The sequence below is a fragment of the Amblyomma maculatum genome, chromosome 5 (genome assembly GCF_055883805.1).
Source record: "Amblyomma maculatum isolate TAMU_Amacu chromosome 5, ASM5588380v1, whole genome shotgun sequence".
NCBI classification, from domain to species: domain Eukaryota; kingdom Metazoa; phylum Arthropoda; class Arachnida; order Ixodida; family Ixodidae; genus Amblyomma; species Amblyomma maculatum.
The window spans coordinates 108,097,496-108,118,117 of NC_139348.1; the positions used below are offsets into that span (position 1 = coordinate 108,097,496).

At 44.5% G+C, this 20,622-nt stretch overlaps 1 protein-coding gene across 1 annotated transcript; it reads left to right on the forward strand.

Moving 5' to 3' along the window:
• The first annotated feature begins 8,447 nt into the window (after positions 1 to 8,447).
• Positions 8,448 to 20,130, forward strand: LOC146189174 (uncharacterized). The gene is made up of 5 exons (XM_084603225.1): positions 8,448 to 8,497; positions 10,493 to 10,637; positions 11,831 to 11,998; positions 16,024 to 16,185; positions 19,794 to 20,130. The coding sequence occupies exons 1-5, from the start codon at positions 8,463 to 8,465 to the stop codon at positions 19,983 to 19,985; spliced, it is 702 nt and encodes a 233-aa protein (XP_084459351.1). The 5' UTR covers positions 8,448 to 8,462; the 3' UTR covers positions 19,986 to 20,130.
• Positions 20,131 to 20,622: the final 492 nt, after the last annotated feature.

The following is a 20,622-nucleotide window of genomic DNA, read 5'->3' on the forward strand; positions in this document are numbered from 1 at the left end:
TGTCGTCCGCGCTTTCCGCACCTTCTCCCGTCCGCCTTGTATGAATAGGTTATTAACTGCACGCGAATTAGGTGACACAGGCATACCGCACTTTTTCCTGCCCTTTCTGACCTGCTCTAGCGTTTGCTTACACTTGTTGTGAAATGTAATAAAAATACAAAAAAGAACAATTTAACCCTGATATCAAAAAGCGATTACTGGTAGGGAAGAATAGTCATTAATTTATTCAAAGGGGACCACCTGAAAATAAATTTCTAGGCTTTAAGGTCCTGCGAAGAGTTGCGTTTATTGATGCTTAAGCCTCGTATTTTTGCTGTAGAGGGTATATGGGCAAGTGCCTAAAACAGCATACAAGAACTGGAAGCAGTTGCCGTTGAGCAGCACCGTTTCGTATTGAAGAACGTCGTACATGTACGTTTCTAGTAAGGGCTCCACAGAGGAAAAATATAGACTGCAAAGTAAACTTATAACGGCTGCCGTCCTAGAAGACATTTATTTATTTGGACATTTTGGAATAAACTGCAGGTTAACAAATTTATTTTGAGGCTACTCCACGAAAATTTGTCTTAAATATACTTGTCTGGAATTTTATAGGAACATGCTCCTGGGAAACTGTTTTTTTTTTTTTTTTTAGTATCACTGTTGCCAAGTGCAACAGTGATACTGAATTGACGAATTGACGCGTTTGAATTGTGGTGCTGGCGAAGACTCTTAAGAGTTCCTTGGACTGCCAGAAGATCAAATCAGTCGATATTGTCAACCATAAACCCTGACTGCTCATTGGAGGGTCAAATTCTAAAGTTAAAGCTCAGCTACTTTGGTCATCTGATGAGAAGAGAGGAGTCGCTGGAGAAAGATTTGATGTTGGGAAAGGTTGAGGGTCGCCGGAGAAGGGGTAGGCAGCGAACGCGATGGTTAGATGGCATTCTCGAGGCATTGCAGATGAAGCTATGTGATGTTAAGAAGATAGTGAGAGACCGGAAAAAGTGGCGTGACATGGTCCATAGGGTCACGAAGAGTCGGACACGACTGAACGCCTGAACTGAACTGAAGTGCATAAAAATTGTGCCACATGATTCGCTCTTTCGAAATTTGTTTTAGTACAAAGATATCTTGACGCTTTTTTTTATTTAAATGCGTATTGCAAAAACTGTGATTGTTTGTGCAGCTGCAGGACATGACAGTAAGCATGACAGAGGAAAGCAAAATTTGTGTCCCTGGCTCAGTTGAGGAAATTAATGTCACTCTCGTAGTCTGCACGACTTCAATATAATTTCACATTAGATGTATCACTTTAAGTGGCTGGAGCCTCAATATTGAAAAGAAATTGCTTTAAAATGTTTCACTGATTTCGTTGTGTTTAAATAGTCGTAGTGTACTCCCTTTAAAAATTATGAATTTTAAATTTGGTCTTGATGCGACTAAAGTGCGTGCAAGAAGTGTTGTGGAGTGAAGCTTTGTTGTGACCATAATTGCTTAAAGGACGCCATTGGAAGGTATGAAAAAAAGTGCTTTGCTTTAGGCATGCTTCCTAGAGCGCGAAGCGACGAAGTTGATCTTTACAAAGAAAAAAAAATAGACATCCTTTCCTGCATAAGCCTGATTGGACACATTCCCGGTATTTACGCATTAGCGCTTGAAAATTGGTCGGATATGTGCTTTCCTGATAACCAGGACGAGTGCTTTATTTCCATCATTTGATTATTTCAGAAAACCACGGGCCATTTGACAAAAATATAATTTCCGTCCGCTTGTGATATGTGTGCGGATGAAGTAAAGGATTGGAGTGCAGGCGAATTGGTAGATAATTTGATGACAGGAAGGTTACCCTTGTAACGGGGGCAGCAGCTGCCACCATGCTCAGCATGTTTTCTTGATAATTCCTAAACATTTTAACATTACAAAGATAATACCTTTTAACTCTTCAACTGTCTTCATATGCATACTGAGTGGTCATATTCGTTAGACTGATTTTTATACTCGAACTGCAACTACTGGCCCCGCCGGGGTGGTGCAGTGGTAAGACGCCCGACTACTGTGCTGGAGTTCCCGGGTTCGAACCCGACCGCGGCGGCTGCGTTTCGATGGAGGCGAAACGAAGAGGCATCCGTGTGCTTTGCGATGTCAGCGCACGTTAAAGATCCCCAGGTGGTCGAAATTACTCCGTAGCCCTCCACTACGGCTCCTCTTTCTCTCTTTCCACTTTCACTCCCATCTTCCTCCCTTCCCTTACGGCGCGGTTCGGGTGTCCACAGAGCAAGTGTGACAGTTACTGTGCCTTTCCCTTCCTGTGAACCAATTTATTATTATTATTTATTAACTGCAACTACTGCTAGTACGCAAATTTTCTCCCGACCTGCAGTCAATGGCGTCGTGCGGCTGTATTACGACGAGACGCCGGAGCTGTGGAACCAGTACCCTGTCAGGACGCTGGATGGACGCGTGAGGAGAGCCATGAGAACTTTCGCGAACAGCAGCTGGAACCTGGGCATTTGGGGCGCCACCTACATCCGGCTCATGTAAGTGCCAACGTGAAGCGAAGAGCACTGTGCTGCGCCTTCCGGCAGCGGACACTTCGCAGGCGCAGTGAGGAACAAATCGGTAGCACCAACGCTAGATGCTGGTTAACTGTCATGTATCAGCAAGTTTAATTGTTCCTTGTACCAAAATGCTGATTTTATGCGGCTTCATCATATGCCGGATGTTTGGCAAAACGTGATATTTTAGTGGGAAGGCACTAATGCGGCGTCTATACTACAATGAACTAAATTTTGACTTGCTGTATTGTGGACATAGTGAAGTATACACATGGAGCCAAGTATAGACATGATACTGTCCCCACACATAATAACCATGACCAGGGTCACTTATGACCGACCATGATTTCCCTTTTGACCTTCACAAAGTAAAATCGCATCTGCTGCTAGCGCTAGCATCGAGGTAACGACAAATTTATCAGTACGTCGCTGCTGTCACGCAGCCAATAAGAGGTTTGATTGGCGACAAGTATGTGTGTAATTGCAGCCAGTTACAAAAAGCTAGGTGAAAGAGGAGTAAAACCTGCGCAATACCGCTTAATGCATGGTACTAGAATTTTAGCCAACATTATCTGCATTTTTTTAACAGAGTGTCCACAAGAAATAGATAGGAAATCAGCACTCATCGCGTACATGAGGGTTGAGATAATTTTAGGAATTGCGCTCTCTATATTTGAGAACTCTCTCCTCTCACGCAAGAAAGCGCTTTTTGCGTTTATTGCGTAGTGCCAGCAGCCGTTACCCCCAATGCCAGATCACTGTGCTTTCCACATCATAAGGGCAAGGTTATTCAGAGACGCACCACAGTGGTCATTAGCTAAGTGGGTAAGTATGAATGAAGGAAAAATGCAGAGTTCCTTGCCGTCGCTCCTCTGCTTCGCCTTTTTGGACCGGTTCATTCGTCGGCGACGTTTTTGCAGGCTAAAAAAGCAACAAAAACAAAGAAACAAGTAAAGCTGACAGGAAGGTTATCAGTTTGTAATGTGAATTTCAGCGACAGGGTGTCAGTGGTCATAGTGATCAAGTTGTCCACGTACGCATGCAAAAGATACTGCTGCAACGTTCGGTGCGAGATCAAACTGACAAACTCCATGAACTCTATTCGCATTCAAGTGTTTTCATCTCCGAAGTCTATAAAAGGTCCTTGCCCAAAAGGAAAAGTCATAGTGGATGCTTCCCGTTCGTGACTGCTTGAACTTTCACAGACTTGACGCCAAAAAAAGTGTTATTTTTCACACCATGCGTGCAGGGACGGTATTTTCAGCTTAGCAATAGAGAGATTTAGCTTACCGGGATCCGCGATCCGCCACTGTGACTCTCTACCGCGCGTGGGCGGGGTGCTCAAGCTGATTGGTCCCGACGTGGCAGGTCTGTGTGCCGACATTCAGTATGTGGCGCCATCTATCGGCGTCAAGGGGGTCTGGGCATGCGCAGTGGAACGTACGGTGGCGGATCACGGTAGCGGATCGCGGATCACGGTAAGCTAAAACTCTCTAATAACGCATTGTGGTAGACACCTATCGCATTACCCGGTGTACACTGCCGACGCGCCGGTACAGCTGGGTGCCCTGCTCTGGCGTATATGTCTTCCCAGTTCCGTCTCAAATATGCTATAAATGTCTGTGATGGTGTGGACGCCGCACACTGTGGCTGGAGCAGGAGGACCGGTGCTCGCATCGATGTAGGCGCATGAGCATGAACAACAAGGATGAGCTAGGCGCTCACGGTTGTCCCCGCGAATGCCGCATCAGCCTTCAGATTGTCGGAATTTCCATCTCCCGCTTTCCTTTTCTGTTTGCGCGCTACAAGAACAATACTCATGAGCGTGATCTTGGTACCAAAACTCTTAAGAGGTCATTGTGAAAAGAAAAACGGAAACAGAAGTAACATTTGTGTTGGTAACTTAGTCGTCTCTTTCTTAGCTGGTTTACGCATTCCCTCGTCAGAAAGGATCGTATTCGTTCTTCAGAATTAGGCTTTCAGGTGATTTTTTCTCAACACCCGTTGAAACGCGTGGTGTTAGTAGTGACATCGAGATCATTACTTATTCGTGGTCACTGGATAGAAGTAAATGAGTCTGAATTATCATCAGTAGCTAGCCTACCAAATTGAGTATTGGCGTTAAAATAATTTGCTTTCCAAACTGGCGCAATCGGTGATAGTTGTCCAGTAATTAATGTGTAACCTCGGCTGGGTTGAAAAATATCGATTTTAGGCTGGTGCACCTCTTATTCATTAGAACGCGAAAGAGAGTCAATATAATCCAATCAAAATATGACCTTAGTTTATCTCTACATTTTGCACATAAATATGCGATGCTCGCAAGGAAGCTAATACCTAGGAGCAAATTTTAAGGACACTTAAGCTCCGCTTTTAACAGTATGATGCATTAGCTTCAATAGTTTCAATACGGAGCTTTAGAATTGGGTCATACACCGCAAATGGGCCTCTTCTGGGTCATATACACCGTAGGGAACCAGAGTGTCTATACCTCCAACCTCGCTGAAATGCGTACAGAAAGAACCAAATAAAGAACAGTCACCAATACCTAAACTTCACTCTTGCCGTGACAGCAGAGCACTAAAGCCCCCCCCCCCCCCCCCCCCCCTCTAGATGCGCTTCTGCTCGCAGTCTGCAGGTTCCTCTTTACTGCGTCCAGCTGGCATCGCATTTGCACAGAACATTTCAAAGGGTTAGCTTGTGCTTCGATATCAGATCCGTCGGTTCATTGGGTTCGTGAACATTGGCCGCCTAGGTTGACCTAGAATGGAAAAGTAGAGATTTTTTAGTTTAGATGCTAACTGCCACCGTCTACAGCTACCGCGCGAGCGTCAGTACGCATGCGCAGATAACCCCGATGACGAGAGGTGGCGCCACGTTCCCGTCAAACGTCGGCGGTTTCGGGACGCAGGGGCCCATAAGTGCGTGTGGGGCTGACGGAGCGTGGTAGCGGTACACGGTGGCGGGGAGCGTTAACGTTAAACTAAAAATCTCTAATGTATAATATGCCGTGTCATATACCTCTTTACTGAGAGTAAACGTTTCGTTTTTAATTTGCAGGGTGTCGCTCTGGCATCCGAACACAGTGCGGGAAACTCTGCATCGCACACTGCGTAGCGACTTTAGCCCGTTGATAAAATGGTCCAATTTCTCAGGCTTCGCCATCATCAACAGCATCATCCAGGACGCCAAGCCGTTAGGTCAAGCCGTGAGATACAGCAATGTAAGTGACCGTACATGTATACTCGTTCTTACCGGGTACCAGAAACGAATAAACGGGGATACTTAATTGCACTGTGTTGTGAATGCGAATGCATTACATGCAGTAGCTGCTGTCGTTTTATTTTCGATGTATATGTCTTGCTTTTGCATATGGAGTCAACCGGGCATGTGTTCTATTTCTGGACGTGGCGACATGATGTTATGCAGATAACACGGGAATTTGCCTAAGCAACTCTTTAACTGAAGTCCTTTGAGCCTGCCTTTGCGACTCCGTCATTTCGACTATGGAGTTGATAGTGCATAGTCTAGTCCAAGCGCGTGAACATACTCCACTAGCACGATACGCTGCTTTTGGCTCCATGGCTATGGTATACGGGACGACTGCCTACCCATGTTGGCGAGAGTTTGATTGTTTGAAATGTGCATCTTGATGCAAATTTGTCTCGTCATTCTCGTCGTCGTGTGTCGAAAACTTTATACTTATATATATATATATATATATATATATATATATATATATATATATATATATATATATATATATATGGATGGATGAATGGATTGATGGATGGGAAGGGAAGAGATGCTATACAGAAAGGTTTCCGCTTGGGTATAGCACTTAAGTCTGCTTGATAGCAGAAATTGCGAAATGCATTTTACAGGACTTCTTTCACTAACTGCATCATTTTCATCTCTACTATCATTATCATCACTGGCGCTACTGTCATTGTCGTAAACTAAATGCACCGTTATTGATCGCTACTACCCCCATTATCATTATCAGTAGCGGCATGGTCATTCTCGTCGCTACTATCGTCTTGACGGTAGACAAAGAGAATTATGCTCGGTTTCTCAAGGCCCCTGAATGGAGTAGCTTTTTTTCTTTATTACCGGCTGTGTCATGGCACAGGTACAAAACGTAATGGTGAAACACGCCAGCTACACATTTACTGACGTGATAAGTTCAAAAGCGTTTCGACACCACGAGTTCAAGAAGCACTCCAATCCACGTTGGCTGGTCAGGAAGTACTCGATGCGGTTCACTGAACCGTATGACACTTTCAATGAAGTGGTCACGTACAGATCGCACTTGGATATCTGCGTTCTTGTAATGCATCCACATTTTCCAACAAACTGTGGAGAGCTAGGAGCATAACAGTACCAAAAGGAATGCCGTCTGCTTGTACAGGTAAGAACCTAATGCCATAGGGATGTAACGGAAACTCTTTCTTTAATGTCCTTTGAAGAATACCCCAGAAAAAAATCGCCTCCAAACAATTCAAAACCGCGTGTGCTGTTGTCATGATGCACCACGCTGTAGAGTAGGCGACGACACACAGGAGAGGCACACAATACACACATACACATAATCAAGGACAATGCTGCACTGACAAATTAAATCTATGCGTGGTGCATCATGTCGTCTGACCAACTAGCTCGACGTTTAACGGCAGTATGTGCTGTTGTGTCAGGCTTATTACAGGTGAAACAGTTAGTCGACCAAGAAACAAAAAAAATTTGTCGTGCATCGATGTTTTTACTGATAATGTATTAATGTGAATTTCGAAGAAAAAGGTTTTTACTGACGTTAATATTGGTATTCGTGTAACTCTTTTGACGAGGAGTGGAGTGGTGGTTAGCGAGCTCGGGTGATTCTCGGAGAGATAGTCGTTCGATTCCCGGTAGAGACAGGTTTTTGTTTCTTCATAAATTCATGTGGCTCACACATTTGGGGACACCCCCAATGAACGGATACGAACGTCACAATTAGCTTATAAAAGCTTCCGTCTTAAGAAATGGGAAGGGTGTAAGTTTACGTTCGAGCCAGCCCATTGAGAAAGTGTTTGTTACCACTGATAAGTGTGTTGTAAAGTAGAGTCCCGTTTGGAAGCTTTTCTATCATTTTGCCGTGAAATGACATGAGTAGCTCACATCCACAGAACCCCTAGTACGCAATCAGAACCGCTTTTGTTCAGCGCTGATGGGCCAAATATGACGTGGGTATGCGTATAGACATGGGCGCCAGAAATATGTAATGCGGTCAGAAAGATGTATGGAGGAGTCAGAAGTAATGATCGGACATCGCAGATGGTCACAGCGATATAACGGGTAAGGTCAACAGATGGTTTGCTATCACATGAGCAGTGAATATATCATAAGCGGCGTGGCAAACGAGACGGCAAGCAAAAAAAAAGAAGGAATGATAAAGTGATAACGGTCAACAACAATAACAAAAATAAGAACCCTGTTTAACACAAAGAGCTTTACTAGATATATGCTCTTTTGTTGGCACCTAGATTCTGTTTGGAAAACGTTTTATCAGATTATGACATAGGAAATAAGATATATGGCAATTTTAGGGTATCTATAGATTCTTCATTGCGTCCGAGCAGCTAAACGATCTAATCAATTTACCCGACAATAGGTGGCTGTGGAAGGAAAGCGTAGCAGGGTTTGAGTGGATGCAGCCAGCACAGGACCGGGTTAATTGGAGCATTATGGGAGAGGCCATCGCCCTGCAGTGGGTATAGTCCGACTGCTGTTGTTGCTGATGATATAAGGTTGCCCTGGAGTGTGATTAAAATTTTCTGTATATTTTTTTTCGCACAGATATTCCGCGGGAATCCGGGTAGTAACCCTGGCATCCTGGAGCCCAACTGGACCTTGATCCACACGGCAGCTATATGGCCTGGGGGCAACGCCATGTTAAATGAAACTTTGATCGCCCTGATACTGCGGTGCGTTAATGGACGACTTGAACACGAAAATAGGACCAAGGTTTGGTTTGGTTGGCAGGGTTTAACGTCCCAAAGCGACTCAGGCTATGAGAGAATCCGTTGTAAAGAGTTCCAGAAATTTCGACAATATGTGGTTACGTACGTGGATAATTTAAAAGCATTCCCGTAGAGCTGAAATTTTGCTGCAGTCGATTTAGTCCAAAACCTGTCCAAAATAATTCGCTTCTGGCGACCACAATGGTGACATCCCGGGCCGCCTTAAAGTTTACCCACCCACCGCCGAAATTTGACCTCGACTGATTTAGGCACAAATCTGTCCAATTTAATATGACTATGGCGAACAAGATGGTGACCTCCAAATTTGACCGGCCCACACTCAAATTTGGTCCACTTACCCCAGTAGATTGACCTCGGCCGATTTCGGACCAAAATGAACGTACAACGTATTTCGAGTACCGCGGACATGATGGCGACCTTTAAATTTTGTTTCGGGTCACGCACGGTTTACCAACCCTCGAAATTTGATTTTGGCCAATTTGCATAAAAAACGATCAGTTCCTAATTGCATTGACCATCTTCGACACTATGGTTACCTATAAAGTTGGGAATGACCATTTTCAAAATTTGGCCCAGATTACCTTTGACGTTTCACCTTTACAATTCGTATCCAACCATTTAATGACTGTGCCCGACAAGACGGCAACAACCAAATCGGCTATAGCCATTTCCAAAATTTGGCCCGTGCTATATCTAAATAGACCGTGCTTTCGTACTATAATCAGCTTAAAAGAGATAATCCTTACCATATTTTTCTTTTCACTGTAACCTTTCAACTCATCACTGAAAAAACAGTCTAATGTTACACATTTTTTTTTTCTATTTCCCGCGTTTTTCTCTGTACTGTCTTCCGCCTACCTATACAAGCTTTAGGACCGTCACTCGTAGCTTGTCGAGAATGGAAGTGAGTGAGTTCATGATGAATGAGTCCCGATGAGTCGAAATGAGTGAGCTCAATGGGTCGTGAGTTGAAATGAGTGAGTCCAGATGAGTCTGAGCTCAGATGAGTCGTGTGTCGCAGAGAGTGAGCGCAGATGAGTCGTGAGTGAGAAATGAGTGAGTCGAGATGAGTGAGTTCAGATGAGTCATGAGTTGAAATGAGTGAGTCTGTAATGATTCTGCGTTCAGATGAGCCGTGAGTCGAAGTGAGTGAGTGCAGATGATGGTTGGTTGGCTTGTGGGGTTTAATGTCCCAAAGTGACTAAGGCTATGAGAGACGCCGTAGTGAAGAACTCCGGAAATTTCGGCCACCTGGGCTTCTTTAACGTGCACTGACATCGCACAGCACACGGACGCCACTTCGTTTCGCCTCCGTAGAAACGCAGCCGCCGAGGCCGGGATTCGATCCCGCGTCCTTGGGCACAGTAGTCGAGCGCCTTAACCGCTGCGCCACCCCGGCGGGGCTGAGTGCAGATGAGTCGCGAGTCAAAAATGAGTGAGTCGAGATGAGTGAGTTCATGAGTCGTGAGTTGAAATGAGTGAGCGAACCCAGATTAGTTATGAGTCTGAGTGAGTCCGAGTCAGTCTTCATCATGCGTGAGTTTGAGTTCATGAGTGTGAGTGAGCCCGAGTGAGCCCGAATGAGTCGCCAGCATGCGTGAGTTTGAGTTCATGAGTGTGAGTCCGGGTCTTGTGAGTCTGAGTGATAATGAGCCCGCAGATGGACCAAAATTTTCTGAGTGAACCTGAGTGAGCACACGTGATTTTGCCGACCTATGGTGTTGTAAGGCGCATATGTCAATTTATTTTGAGACCGAGTTTTTTTATGTGGAGCTTGGCTCTAGAACAAGTCACTTGCACGAATAAATCACGCACTCAGCTTCCCCTTTCATCCGCTTCCAGGTGTCTGCTTTTTGATGGCATTGGGCGAAGAATTGGACGAAATTTCAGTCGTTTCGAGCACTTCAGGTCTAAGCGCGTTTTTTTTCCGTGTTTCAGGGAAGCGGATGTGGTGGGGATCAGCACCAGCAACAGCACCGACGAGCCCAATATCATCAATACACTGAGTCCGCTGCTGACTGCATATAGGGCGGCTTCTCCACCTAACCCAATCAACCCCATCGTCCCGAATACCAGAGGGATGGTGAGCGCTTCGCTTCAAATCGATCGGGTATTATGAAACTGAAACGGTCACAGACGCAAGCATCCGGGAAAAGCACACAACAGAACAGTCCATGAAACGCGCACAAAGGCGGAAAACACGAAGTTAAAAGCCAAATTTGTAGATAAGGGCAAGTTAACTGAAAATAGACGAGTCAGCTATGGTGGCGAAGTGTTGTAACGTTCAGAAGCAGCGAGTCAGCTATGCTGGAAGCAAATCAAAGTAAAAAAAAACCTCCCACTCGTAAGGGTTCTAAAAGAGTGCTCCTGCAGAATAAACTCACTGGAGCACCCTTTTGACGCCCTACATTTGAACAAGTCACGCAGCTCAGCATTGAGGAGGCGGAGCGGCCGCATAGCTGCAGCAGAAGCCGCTCTATCTGTCTCTCTCTCTCAGTGAACCTGAAGAGCAGGAAGGGAAAGTGGCGACTCCCGCATCACGCGACTTACTGAGGGGGTGGAGCAGCCGCAGATGCATCCAGTGAGAGAGTAAGACTGAGAGAGAGGCATGTCAGTTGCAGATGTGGCGGCCATCACTGGGCAGCGTTTCACAAGCGTGTGTTACTCCGAAGTGAGCAGATCGTGTATCGCTCGCGCGTCCTCAACTTCGGCATCTCTCTCCTCGCATCAGTCAATCATCAGCCTTTACGGACAGCAGACGTGTTTGCGTGGCGCTCCCTGGACCTCGGCTCCGAGCCTCGCGCCTTAACTGGCGATCGCCTTCAAGCGCAATTCCCTCTTTCTTTCTCTCCCCTTATGATCCCACCCCAGACCTTTCGGCTGCAGAGCAGTGCATTGTAGAGGTACATTGTGCCTGTATTCATTTATTTGTAAAGGTGGTGTAAGGAAAGCTGCTTCGCTTTGCTTCGCGTCGCAATGAATGAAGCCGGGCCGTCAGGCACTGCGGAGCAGGTTCGCCGTTCTTGACGTGCTGAAGTACAACGGCTAAACAGTGCTACGCACTTACTTCGTATTTGATTAACTATGCAAATCGGCCGTAACATTTTTAGCTACTTTCATTGTTCAAAGCCTGTTTGAGTCTCCCCATCCGTTGGTGCCGTATGTCTGTTACTCTAGGAGCAGTGATTATTCTGATATCTTAACGAATTCATATGTGCCGTACAGCATCTTGAATCGAAGCTTCTGTTCAACTTGTCGTCGTCGTTTTTCGTGCAGCTGGACATTCTCGCCGGATTCCCGCATTGGAAGCAAGTTCTTAATCGCTCGCGCCTCTGCTTCTCCGTAACAACGGCCATCAACTACGCGCGCAACAGCGTCACGAAGATCGACTTCATCAACCCGATACGGGAAAAGCAGGATGTGCAACGCTACAGCCGCTATCAGGTAAATCTCTCCACCACGCCTGGATGGACTCGACCGAAGCTCCGGCCAGTCGAGGTAGTCTCCATAGGCTTGAACTCGGACATGAATACCAGTTTGGTTCGCTACTACATGTGAGCTCGGTCCATTTGAGGGCTTAGTGACGTCACTGAGAATTGGCTATACTCCGGACAAGTTTTTCTATCTCTGCAGCCAATGCTATACGCAAGAGGAGCTTCCATCACGGTGTTACTACGCCATGCAGTTGTGGCATATTTCGCCTTAGTTACGTTTTCGGCTTCAGTTCTACCTTGACTTAAAATTATAGTTTTTGAGCCGACAAGGCGCAGAATTAAATGTCTTTGTTTACACTAATTATGACCTAAGTGAATGTAAATTCGCTGTTATTGAGTGCCGAAACAAGCGGATCGCGAAAGCATAGAGAAACCGGTGGGTAGACGTAGCAGAAGGGGGATTCTTGACAGATGACGCAGTCACCCTGTTTGCTGGGCGCACTGTACTGATTTGAAAATGCGCTAAAACTAACTTTGTATTGGCTTGTGTTTTAGTACATTCGTGATATAATAATAATAACGGGAATATTTCCATAATATTATCATATTCCTGAGCTCGATCTGCAAATTTATGAAGGGGAATATATTCTGCTGCGCAGTGAGCTAATGCGTTTCGGCTCCGTAGCTTTGGCTAATAACCAGAAAAAAGTCCGAGAGTATGGTCCATCACCCAAACCTGTGCGATTGTGAGCCACTGGGAGTTTGATGTGTTTTAGCCTTGGAGTTGATTAGCTTGGGCTTTGTTGCGGTTTGAACAGCTCAGTAGATGACTGTTATCGGGTGCGTGGGTTGGAATTGTGGCATAACCGTTGGGGCCCTCAGTATGAGCTCAGGCTGAGTCACTGAATACATCTCTACGAGTCTCAGAGAGCAGGCTGTTCGTATAGACGATGCGTCCATGTGTCTCCGATTGGACGAGGTGTATTGCAGACTGTTATGCAATACAGAAGAGTTTCATGTTTGGTTGAGCCACTGCGTCCATGACTCAAAAAACCAAGTTTGACATTAGGTTCCAAACTCGTAGCTGTGGATTCGCAGCTTTTCGAGTCGTGGTCAGCACGGCTGTTTCTTCAACTGCAGAGGCTCGCATAAGGCTCAACAATAATCTTTTTACAATGTGGTCGTGCTCGTGTGTGCCACAATCTATTTGCTGTGAGTACTAGGTAGGCTTAGTTCCAAAGATTCCGGTAGGAGGCGGGCGTGTATATTTTAAGTATCATGCATCTTAATTAAGTTAAACGTACTTTTCGGAGTGTCACTCTCAGGGAGAGGGCAAGTTATCTGGTTGGAGCGCCTCCTTAACGTGTTTAATGCGTTTGTAAAGGCGTGTGCGAACAAATCTTTGATCTGGTGAAAATTTCTGCCACAATGTGCTTTTTATGCTCGAGTAGACTTTGGTGCCTTTTCACCTCAGTAATTTTGTTACAACTATTTTCTGGATATAAGTTAGTTCAACCCCAGAACTTGGTATATCGCAGTCCAATAATGCGAAATGTTTGGTGACTATAGTATATTGTTGCCTCTGCATCCTTTCTATATTTCGTGCTTCCTGTTTAGCCGGGCTACTTTTTTGCGGAATTCTTACATGAAAAATATGACTGGAGTCACTTAAGGCATTTATGTGCGGTTAATGCCTGAGCGATTGGAGGAGTGGCTCTGTCCAGATCGTAATTTCGGTGGTGGCCCACAAAAGTTTGGCAGTCCCCTACTGAAAAAATTGTATCAGGTAATAACCTTACATTTTCTCACACAATCTTCCTCAAATCGCATGAGAAATCACATGCAAGTCGCTTGTAATTGCATAAGATCTCATAGTTTCTTGCACATTATCATTTATTATGGGAAATGTTTTATGATAATGATGCCCACTATACAAGAGTCTACGTGCATTGATGAGATTTTGTGAGGTTATTACCCCGTAGAACTCTTGGATTTTCAATAGTGTAAGCTCGGTTTATTTAGAGATTTTAATATGGTATCAGGAGTGTCGGGCCTGGTTTACACTAGCAAACTTTATATTTTATGGATGACGTACACTCAAAATTTGCAGTTAAATGTCGTTGTTCTTGTGGTCACAGAAAAAATATTTTTGAAGGATTGCGTGGGAAAAATCGAAATTTCAAGGCCAATCTGCCGATTTTGGGGGCAGTCAAAGTGGGACTTTAATGTTTCCCTGTTGGAGCAATAAGTATGTCTTATTTTGACAGTGACCTTATGGCTAAACCCCAAAACGTAATATTAGACCCCCAAATTGGTACGGTAATCTGTCAAGGTGCGCCAAGAATTTGGCTGTGGCTTCTGATTGGCTCTCGGGGGGATGATTTCAGAGTTCTGGTTCACTTAACTCATTTTTCTGGAGGTCGTTTTGCGGGGAAACCGACGTCGCATTTTGACACCATTAACGGTCTGGCGTTCTTAAAAATCTGGCGTCCGCATTTTTGGCGTTGTGGACGTCAGCTCTGCGAGTTAGCAACCATGGACATGGCTCTAGCAGGTGGTAGTTAGCAGGTGTCATGGCCACGCACTGATTGGGCGTCGGGCTGTGTGACGTCTCCCAACCATGTGACATGGCTGAGCTGGTAGGCGTTGCAAGCTCGGTCTTCGCATTTAATATAGGGAGTTTCAAATCGAAATGTAGTACTCCAGGTCTATTGGACCCAGAATTAACTGTCCAAGGCTAAAAAGGTGCGTTTGTACTGCTTGACCGCTTTTTATGCGGGCTGCATTTGATATAATATCGCATCTTGCAAATATCTATAGATACATGTTTGATGTATGCTAATTTTATGTGGGATAATAAAGAAACAAATTAAAAGTTTATTGATTAAGCGAGTAGGAAAGTGCATGTACAGGGTGGCTATATTCTAGCTATAACACAGCCACTTCTTTCAAAGCGCTTCCGACTCGGCCACGAAAAAGCTAACCCTTACGGCATGGTTCAGGTGTCCACAGATAGAAGTGTGACAGATACTGTGCCGTTCCCTTCCTGTGAAACAACTATTAATTATTATTAGACCATGCGAAGCACCACCTCCGGGTTCTTCTGTGCTTGTATCGCTTTGCTTTGCGCCTGCCAGGGACGTAATGTCGTTTTGAGTTTTAAAAGCAGTGACCATGTTACAGCTTGAAATGGGTGATCCTGTACGTGAACGAGGATCTGCAAGGGAAGTCGGCAGACGGGAGCCATGACCCTGAGGGCGAGGTTTAAGTGTCGCCACTTCCCTCAATTTGTTTTCGTGTTAATGTACAGCGGATATTTAAAGCTAGGAAGCCACCTGAATGGTCACAAGATTGCAATGTACAGATGTGGCTACTGCTCCCAGACGGGTCCTTACTCTATGTCCGGCGAGAAGAGCTAGTCCAGGTGGCGAAGCTTGACGACGCCTTTGTTTTGAGAAGCGTACAGGGCATTGTAGAATTTTCGCTTCCCATTTGTTATCTACCTGCTAGTTAAGTCTGAGGCTAGTTTAGTTTAGGGATTCGAACCAACGGCATACATACCTCGAATTTTATGCCGTTAATGCATAGTGAAGGTTTCCAAAAGGAAGTAAGAGAGATACAGTACCTAAAAACTAAACCAATTATAGGCGCTTTAACACTTTGTGAAGAGCTGTGTCAGTGACGCCTTGCTAATCCGCCAAGCAATATCATGCGCAAATCATGCAAAACAGTGTTCGCGCATATTCTAATTGGTTTAAGCGAAGTTATATCACGTCCAATTTTCTTCATTCCCCAGTCGATGTCATAGCCTTCGCTCGGGCAAAATGCAATTATAGATTATTTAGCGGCCGTGATCAGTGAATTACTACATATTGATCAACGGTCTTGAATACTTTGCGTATCACTAACAAGAAATAGTATCCACAACATGTTCTCTATAGTCCCTTAATGCTCGCTTTGCTGTTACTAAGTCAATGGTGCTCCACACAAGGTGAAATATTTAATCGGAGTTCTTTCCGTTATGTGCACGTGCAGTTCACCACAGCCAACAGCGCGGCCCAATATCCGGTACAGCAAAAGAATATGACATACAGTTTCGACAACCAAACGTACAGCCACTTCTGGCGGTTCGTGGATGACCGCGGAACATTCGTAAGATTCTTCGCCTACGATGACGGAAATACGCTGGGATACAAGGTAAGCCACCTTCCATAACCCGGTCATTCCCTACTGAAAAAATTGTACGAGGCCATAACCTGATATTTTCTCAAAAAATCTCACTCATTTCACATAAGAAATCCCATACAATCACATATAATTGCATAAGGTCTCATAATTTCTTGTACATGATCATAAATTATGTACGATATTTTATGATAATGATGTGCACCGTATGAGAGTGTATGCGATTAGATTAGATTGTATGAGGTTATTGCCCCGTAGAACTTTTGGTTTTTCAGTATAGGGGACTGCTTATGCTTTCATCGCAGGATAATCGCGCTAGTTTAGAAATTCCCCTATGAACTCGCGCTGCTCTAATACTTATTGCAACAAGATTTCACAGATCGCACAAGGGAAAACTCCGCTCCAAAAAGTGACTAGTGTTAGTACGCCTCCCTTTAATTGCTTACAGCTGATTGGCCAGTCTAGAAGCGGCCAAAAAAAAAAAAAAAATCGCCTCTTGTCAGTAATATTTCCTGCGAAACGTTTCTCTTCTTCGTTTTTTCCTTTTGTTTACCTACTGGAGTGTAATATTTATGCGTAATTATTGGTCCTCTCAAAACGAACAAATAAAAACAGAAATAAATGGAGAGGCAGTTCGCCAGGGCCTGCAAAAGCTTTAACGAGCTCGAGCATTTGTTAAAAGAAAGTCTTACTAACATGGGCATACTCACCATCCGTAAAAACCAGAATGTTGGACAACATTGTTTGTAATTACATGGGCTGTATAGGAAGCTTAGCAACTGCTTATAATAAAGAACTCTGCTTGTAACCACGGGTCAGCCGGACAGTGTCTTCACTTGAAGATGTAATGTAATCACCGAGATATAAAATATTGCTATCCGATTTTCAAAGAGAGCCTGCGTAAAAGCGGAGTGGTAGAAGGCCTACACGTGTCAGAATAGAATTTAGAAATGAAATTACATCGACGATACAGCCCTTCTGTTACGGATATATGAATAATCTGGAATATCAGTTTGGAAATCACTGTCATCGGAGCTTTAAACGAGATAGCTGACCATTTTGCGTTTCATCCTGTTCAAAAATTGCTGACCTTGTGCCACATCCAGTTCTAATCATTTCTTAAGTAAAAACCGAGAACAACAATCACAACTCATGCTCAGCAACACCAAGGTCTTTGAATGCGTTAGGGACAGATGACCGCACAAAGACTGCTTGGTTATTTTCAAAACATATGGAAACAATTTTTCTGGCTACTGCAATACTCTATTTTGTTCGCTGTTAACTACTGCAGAACTACCACAGCCACCACTGCATAGTTCGCAGACAGGACAGTGTCGCCATCTAGTAAGGCAGGTTTCTCTTAATAAAAAGAACGCTTCCTCTATCAGCTTCTTATGGCTGTCTCACTATCTCATTTCTTTCTATCGCTATCTTATCATCCATGCTGTCACTACCACTCTCATACTTCTTGGTGGTATCAATCCCAAACGCATACAAAGCAGATTATTCAACTGTATCCTTCTAATAGCACGCGTCAGCCATGCATGCCTCTCAGGAAGGGTCCTCGCTTCACACGAGAAATTCTCGTGGTCGAACTCGCTGCGTTCTTTTTTCTTTTTTTTTGCTGGGATCTTCTTCAAAGCATGAGGGTGACATGCAAATTTTTTCTACGCAATGTACGTCAGACATAAATAGAGGTTATTGGGTTCTCGGTTCGTAACAACGGATGACAGGCATGCAATGAATAAGAGGACACTAATTCTACGCCATTCGAATATTCCTATCAAATTGTTGCCGTCCACCTGTCTGCCTGACTTTAGCGAGAGCGACTGCATAGAGCCATCGAAGTCTTTACGAACAACAAAAGGGCCATATAAATACACCAGCCTCCTATATTAAATCCTAAAATTAGGGAGAGTCATGCACAAGACGCCGGCGCTTGGAGCCTGGCAATTAGTGAAGTGCGCTCAGCGAATTACCAGTAACTCGTACGTAAATAGTTGATAGTCCAGGCAAATCATGTATTACAAATACAGGACAAGAACCTGCTGAGACATGTGATTCTGGTGGCCCTGACGGCGTTCAACTAGAGATTGGATACCTACTGTCCCCACAACCGAGGCAATGAAACCAGTGGTTCTTTTCTCTGGTTATCGTGCAAACATTTGTGTAACATCACTCCAAAGTTTTATTTTTACAGCTAAGCCCTGACAGCTCTAACAGCTCCGTATGAATGTACAAGCGAGCCACTCAGAAAACACATGATGCGAGAGCCAATCTTTCGCTGTGCGAACGCACCTGGCATCAATTTCCTGACAATCCCCAAACATACCTCCTGTTCCTTGTATAGAAAATCAATGCCGTCACAACCGCCACCAGTGAAAAAATATACTTTTTTTTTTTGAGGCAATGAAAACCACAGTATCACTCTGAAAGGTGGGTGTAGGAGAGAAGAAAAGAAAATGCGGGGCATCGTCGAATGCTGTGCATAATTTCGACCACCCGGAAGGAGGAGGAGAATAAATTTATTTCCGTCGACAGGTAGTAGTAGAATAGTGGGGGGCTATAGCCCCATCAAGAGGCAATCTTTAACGTGCACTGACATGGCACAGTACACTAACACATTTTGCGTTTTGCCTCCATAAAGATGCGGTCGCCGCGGTCGGATCGAACCCTGGATTGCAGTAACCAGCACGCGCCAATATCTGTTTCATACGCCCATCTGACTTTTTTATAACTAAGCAGAATTCAACAACTGATAATTTTGACGACACGGAGTCCTACGTATGATTAAAATGCTCCCTACAATGTTTTCTCATTCAGGCGTTATTGAAGTGCGACTGCATGATAAATACTGGACACCTGGGCTGGGTGATATGTGAGACACGTGCTCTTGTGCTAAAACCACTGATTTTGGAGTCGATGCTGCAGCGCCGATGACAGCAACTTATTGACGCATTTTCGCCAAAGATGCTGTCGTCGACCAACAAGCCTCTTAAAGCTGCAGCCCTAGCGAAAAAACAGTATGAGTCACAATAAACTTATACAGATTTCTCATACTAAACGCATACAAGTCTCATACAATCATATATTTCTCATGCGTTGAAAGATATTTTTATGAGAATATGTGAGATTTATACGAGTTTTGTATGAGTTTAGTATGTATGAGGTTATTGTGTATGAGGTTATCTGTATGAGGTTATTGTGACTCATAGGGCTTTTTTCGCTAGAGATATGGTGCAGCAAATTTGCTAAGAGCTTCTATATAAAAAATAATGCAACGATGGTTGATATGACAGGAATGACGCAGTATCTGTTACACTTTTACGTGCACAAGCTTCTCAATATCGATGATAATGACGGTGCATTTAGCTGGTAATGATAATAAAAGCAAACATGATGCACCGTGTACAGTAGCAACGCTCACGCTTTCGCGTTTCTGCAGTGTAGATTGCACAGTGCTCTCGGTATTTTTTCTTCGGAGCTTATGAGCTGCACTTCTTTCGAACGAGAACTTCTTTTGAACTTGTGTTTGCGTCGCAATTACCAGTGCAAAAATGTGCTTCGGAAGCAGTCCGCAAGACGTTTGTCCCGAATATGCGCATGGCATTCTACTGCAGGTGAAAAAAATGTTGGAGGCCTACCCCAGCGACCGTTGTGTCGTGTTCGACGACCTGGGGGAAGACGGCACCGCACGCCAAATGATGGTTAGCGGCACGAATTACGAGTTCAAGGCGTACGACATGCTCAAGGCCGTGGTAAACGCCCTGAACGAAACCTCACTACCTACGAGCGCAACCTCCAGCCCCTAGTACGAGCGGACGAGTATGAGGAGGCCACTTAGCAAGGGGAAATTCCGCATCGTTGCTTCCGCTGATGCTCCTCTCAACAATTTCAGCGTTTCATCTCCCGCATCCCGCTATTCGTGATATATAGACGTTGGAGTGTTGTTATCGTCTCCACACTGAACAAAGTCGTTAAGTATATTTTAATAAAACATCAACATTTTTTGTGAACTCAGCTAAACGTTCTTACTCTTCATGGCTTCTCATTATGCCTGTTATTCTTTGCCTATACCAGAGTCGCCCAGTGACTACTGGTGATACTTATTCTTAGAAACTTGTAGCCGAAACGGATGACTATTTGCTTTTTATGCGCTTCAACTGTTATTAGCCATGGCAATGAGCCCGTAGTCGAATCATTCGTAAGAAGGAGGTTTTATATTTGCGCTACGGAACCACTGCTGCTCGCTGTGGAAGGTGTCTGCAACAAGGGGAAGTGATTGTTTGAGGTGGGCTGTCACCGGCATTTTTCTTTTCAACAAGCGAGAGGTTTTTCGTATTATGCTTTGCTTGCGAACCGCGCTTAATTTCTCTGTCAGAATATTTATACCACAAACCAGCGGCAGGGTTACACACGAATGTGCGAAGGGTTAATTATTTTTTGTAA

Bases quoted from the DNA above. Each gene is read 5' to 3' on its own strand.
- LOC146189174 (XM_084603225.1), top strand. From the start codon at position 8,463: ATGTTAAATGAAACTTTGATCGCCCTGATACTGCG. The intron at 10,638-11,830 runs GTGAGCGCTTCG...TTTTTCGTGCAG, and splicing joins TCCCGAATACCAGAGGGATG to CTGGACATTCTCGCCGGATT. The intron at 11,999-16,023 runs GTAAATCTCTCC...GTGCACGTGCAG, and splicing joins AACGCTACAGCCGCTATCAG to TTCACCACAGCCAACAGCGC.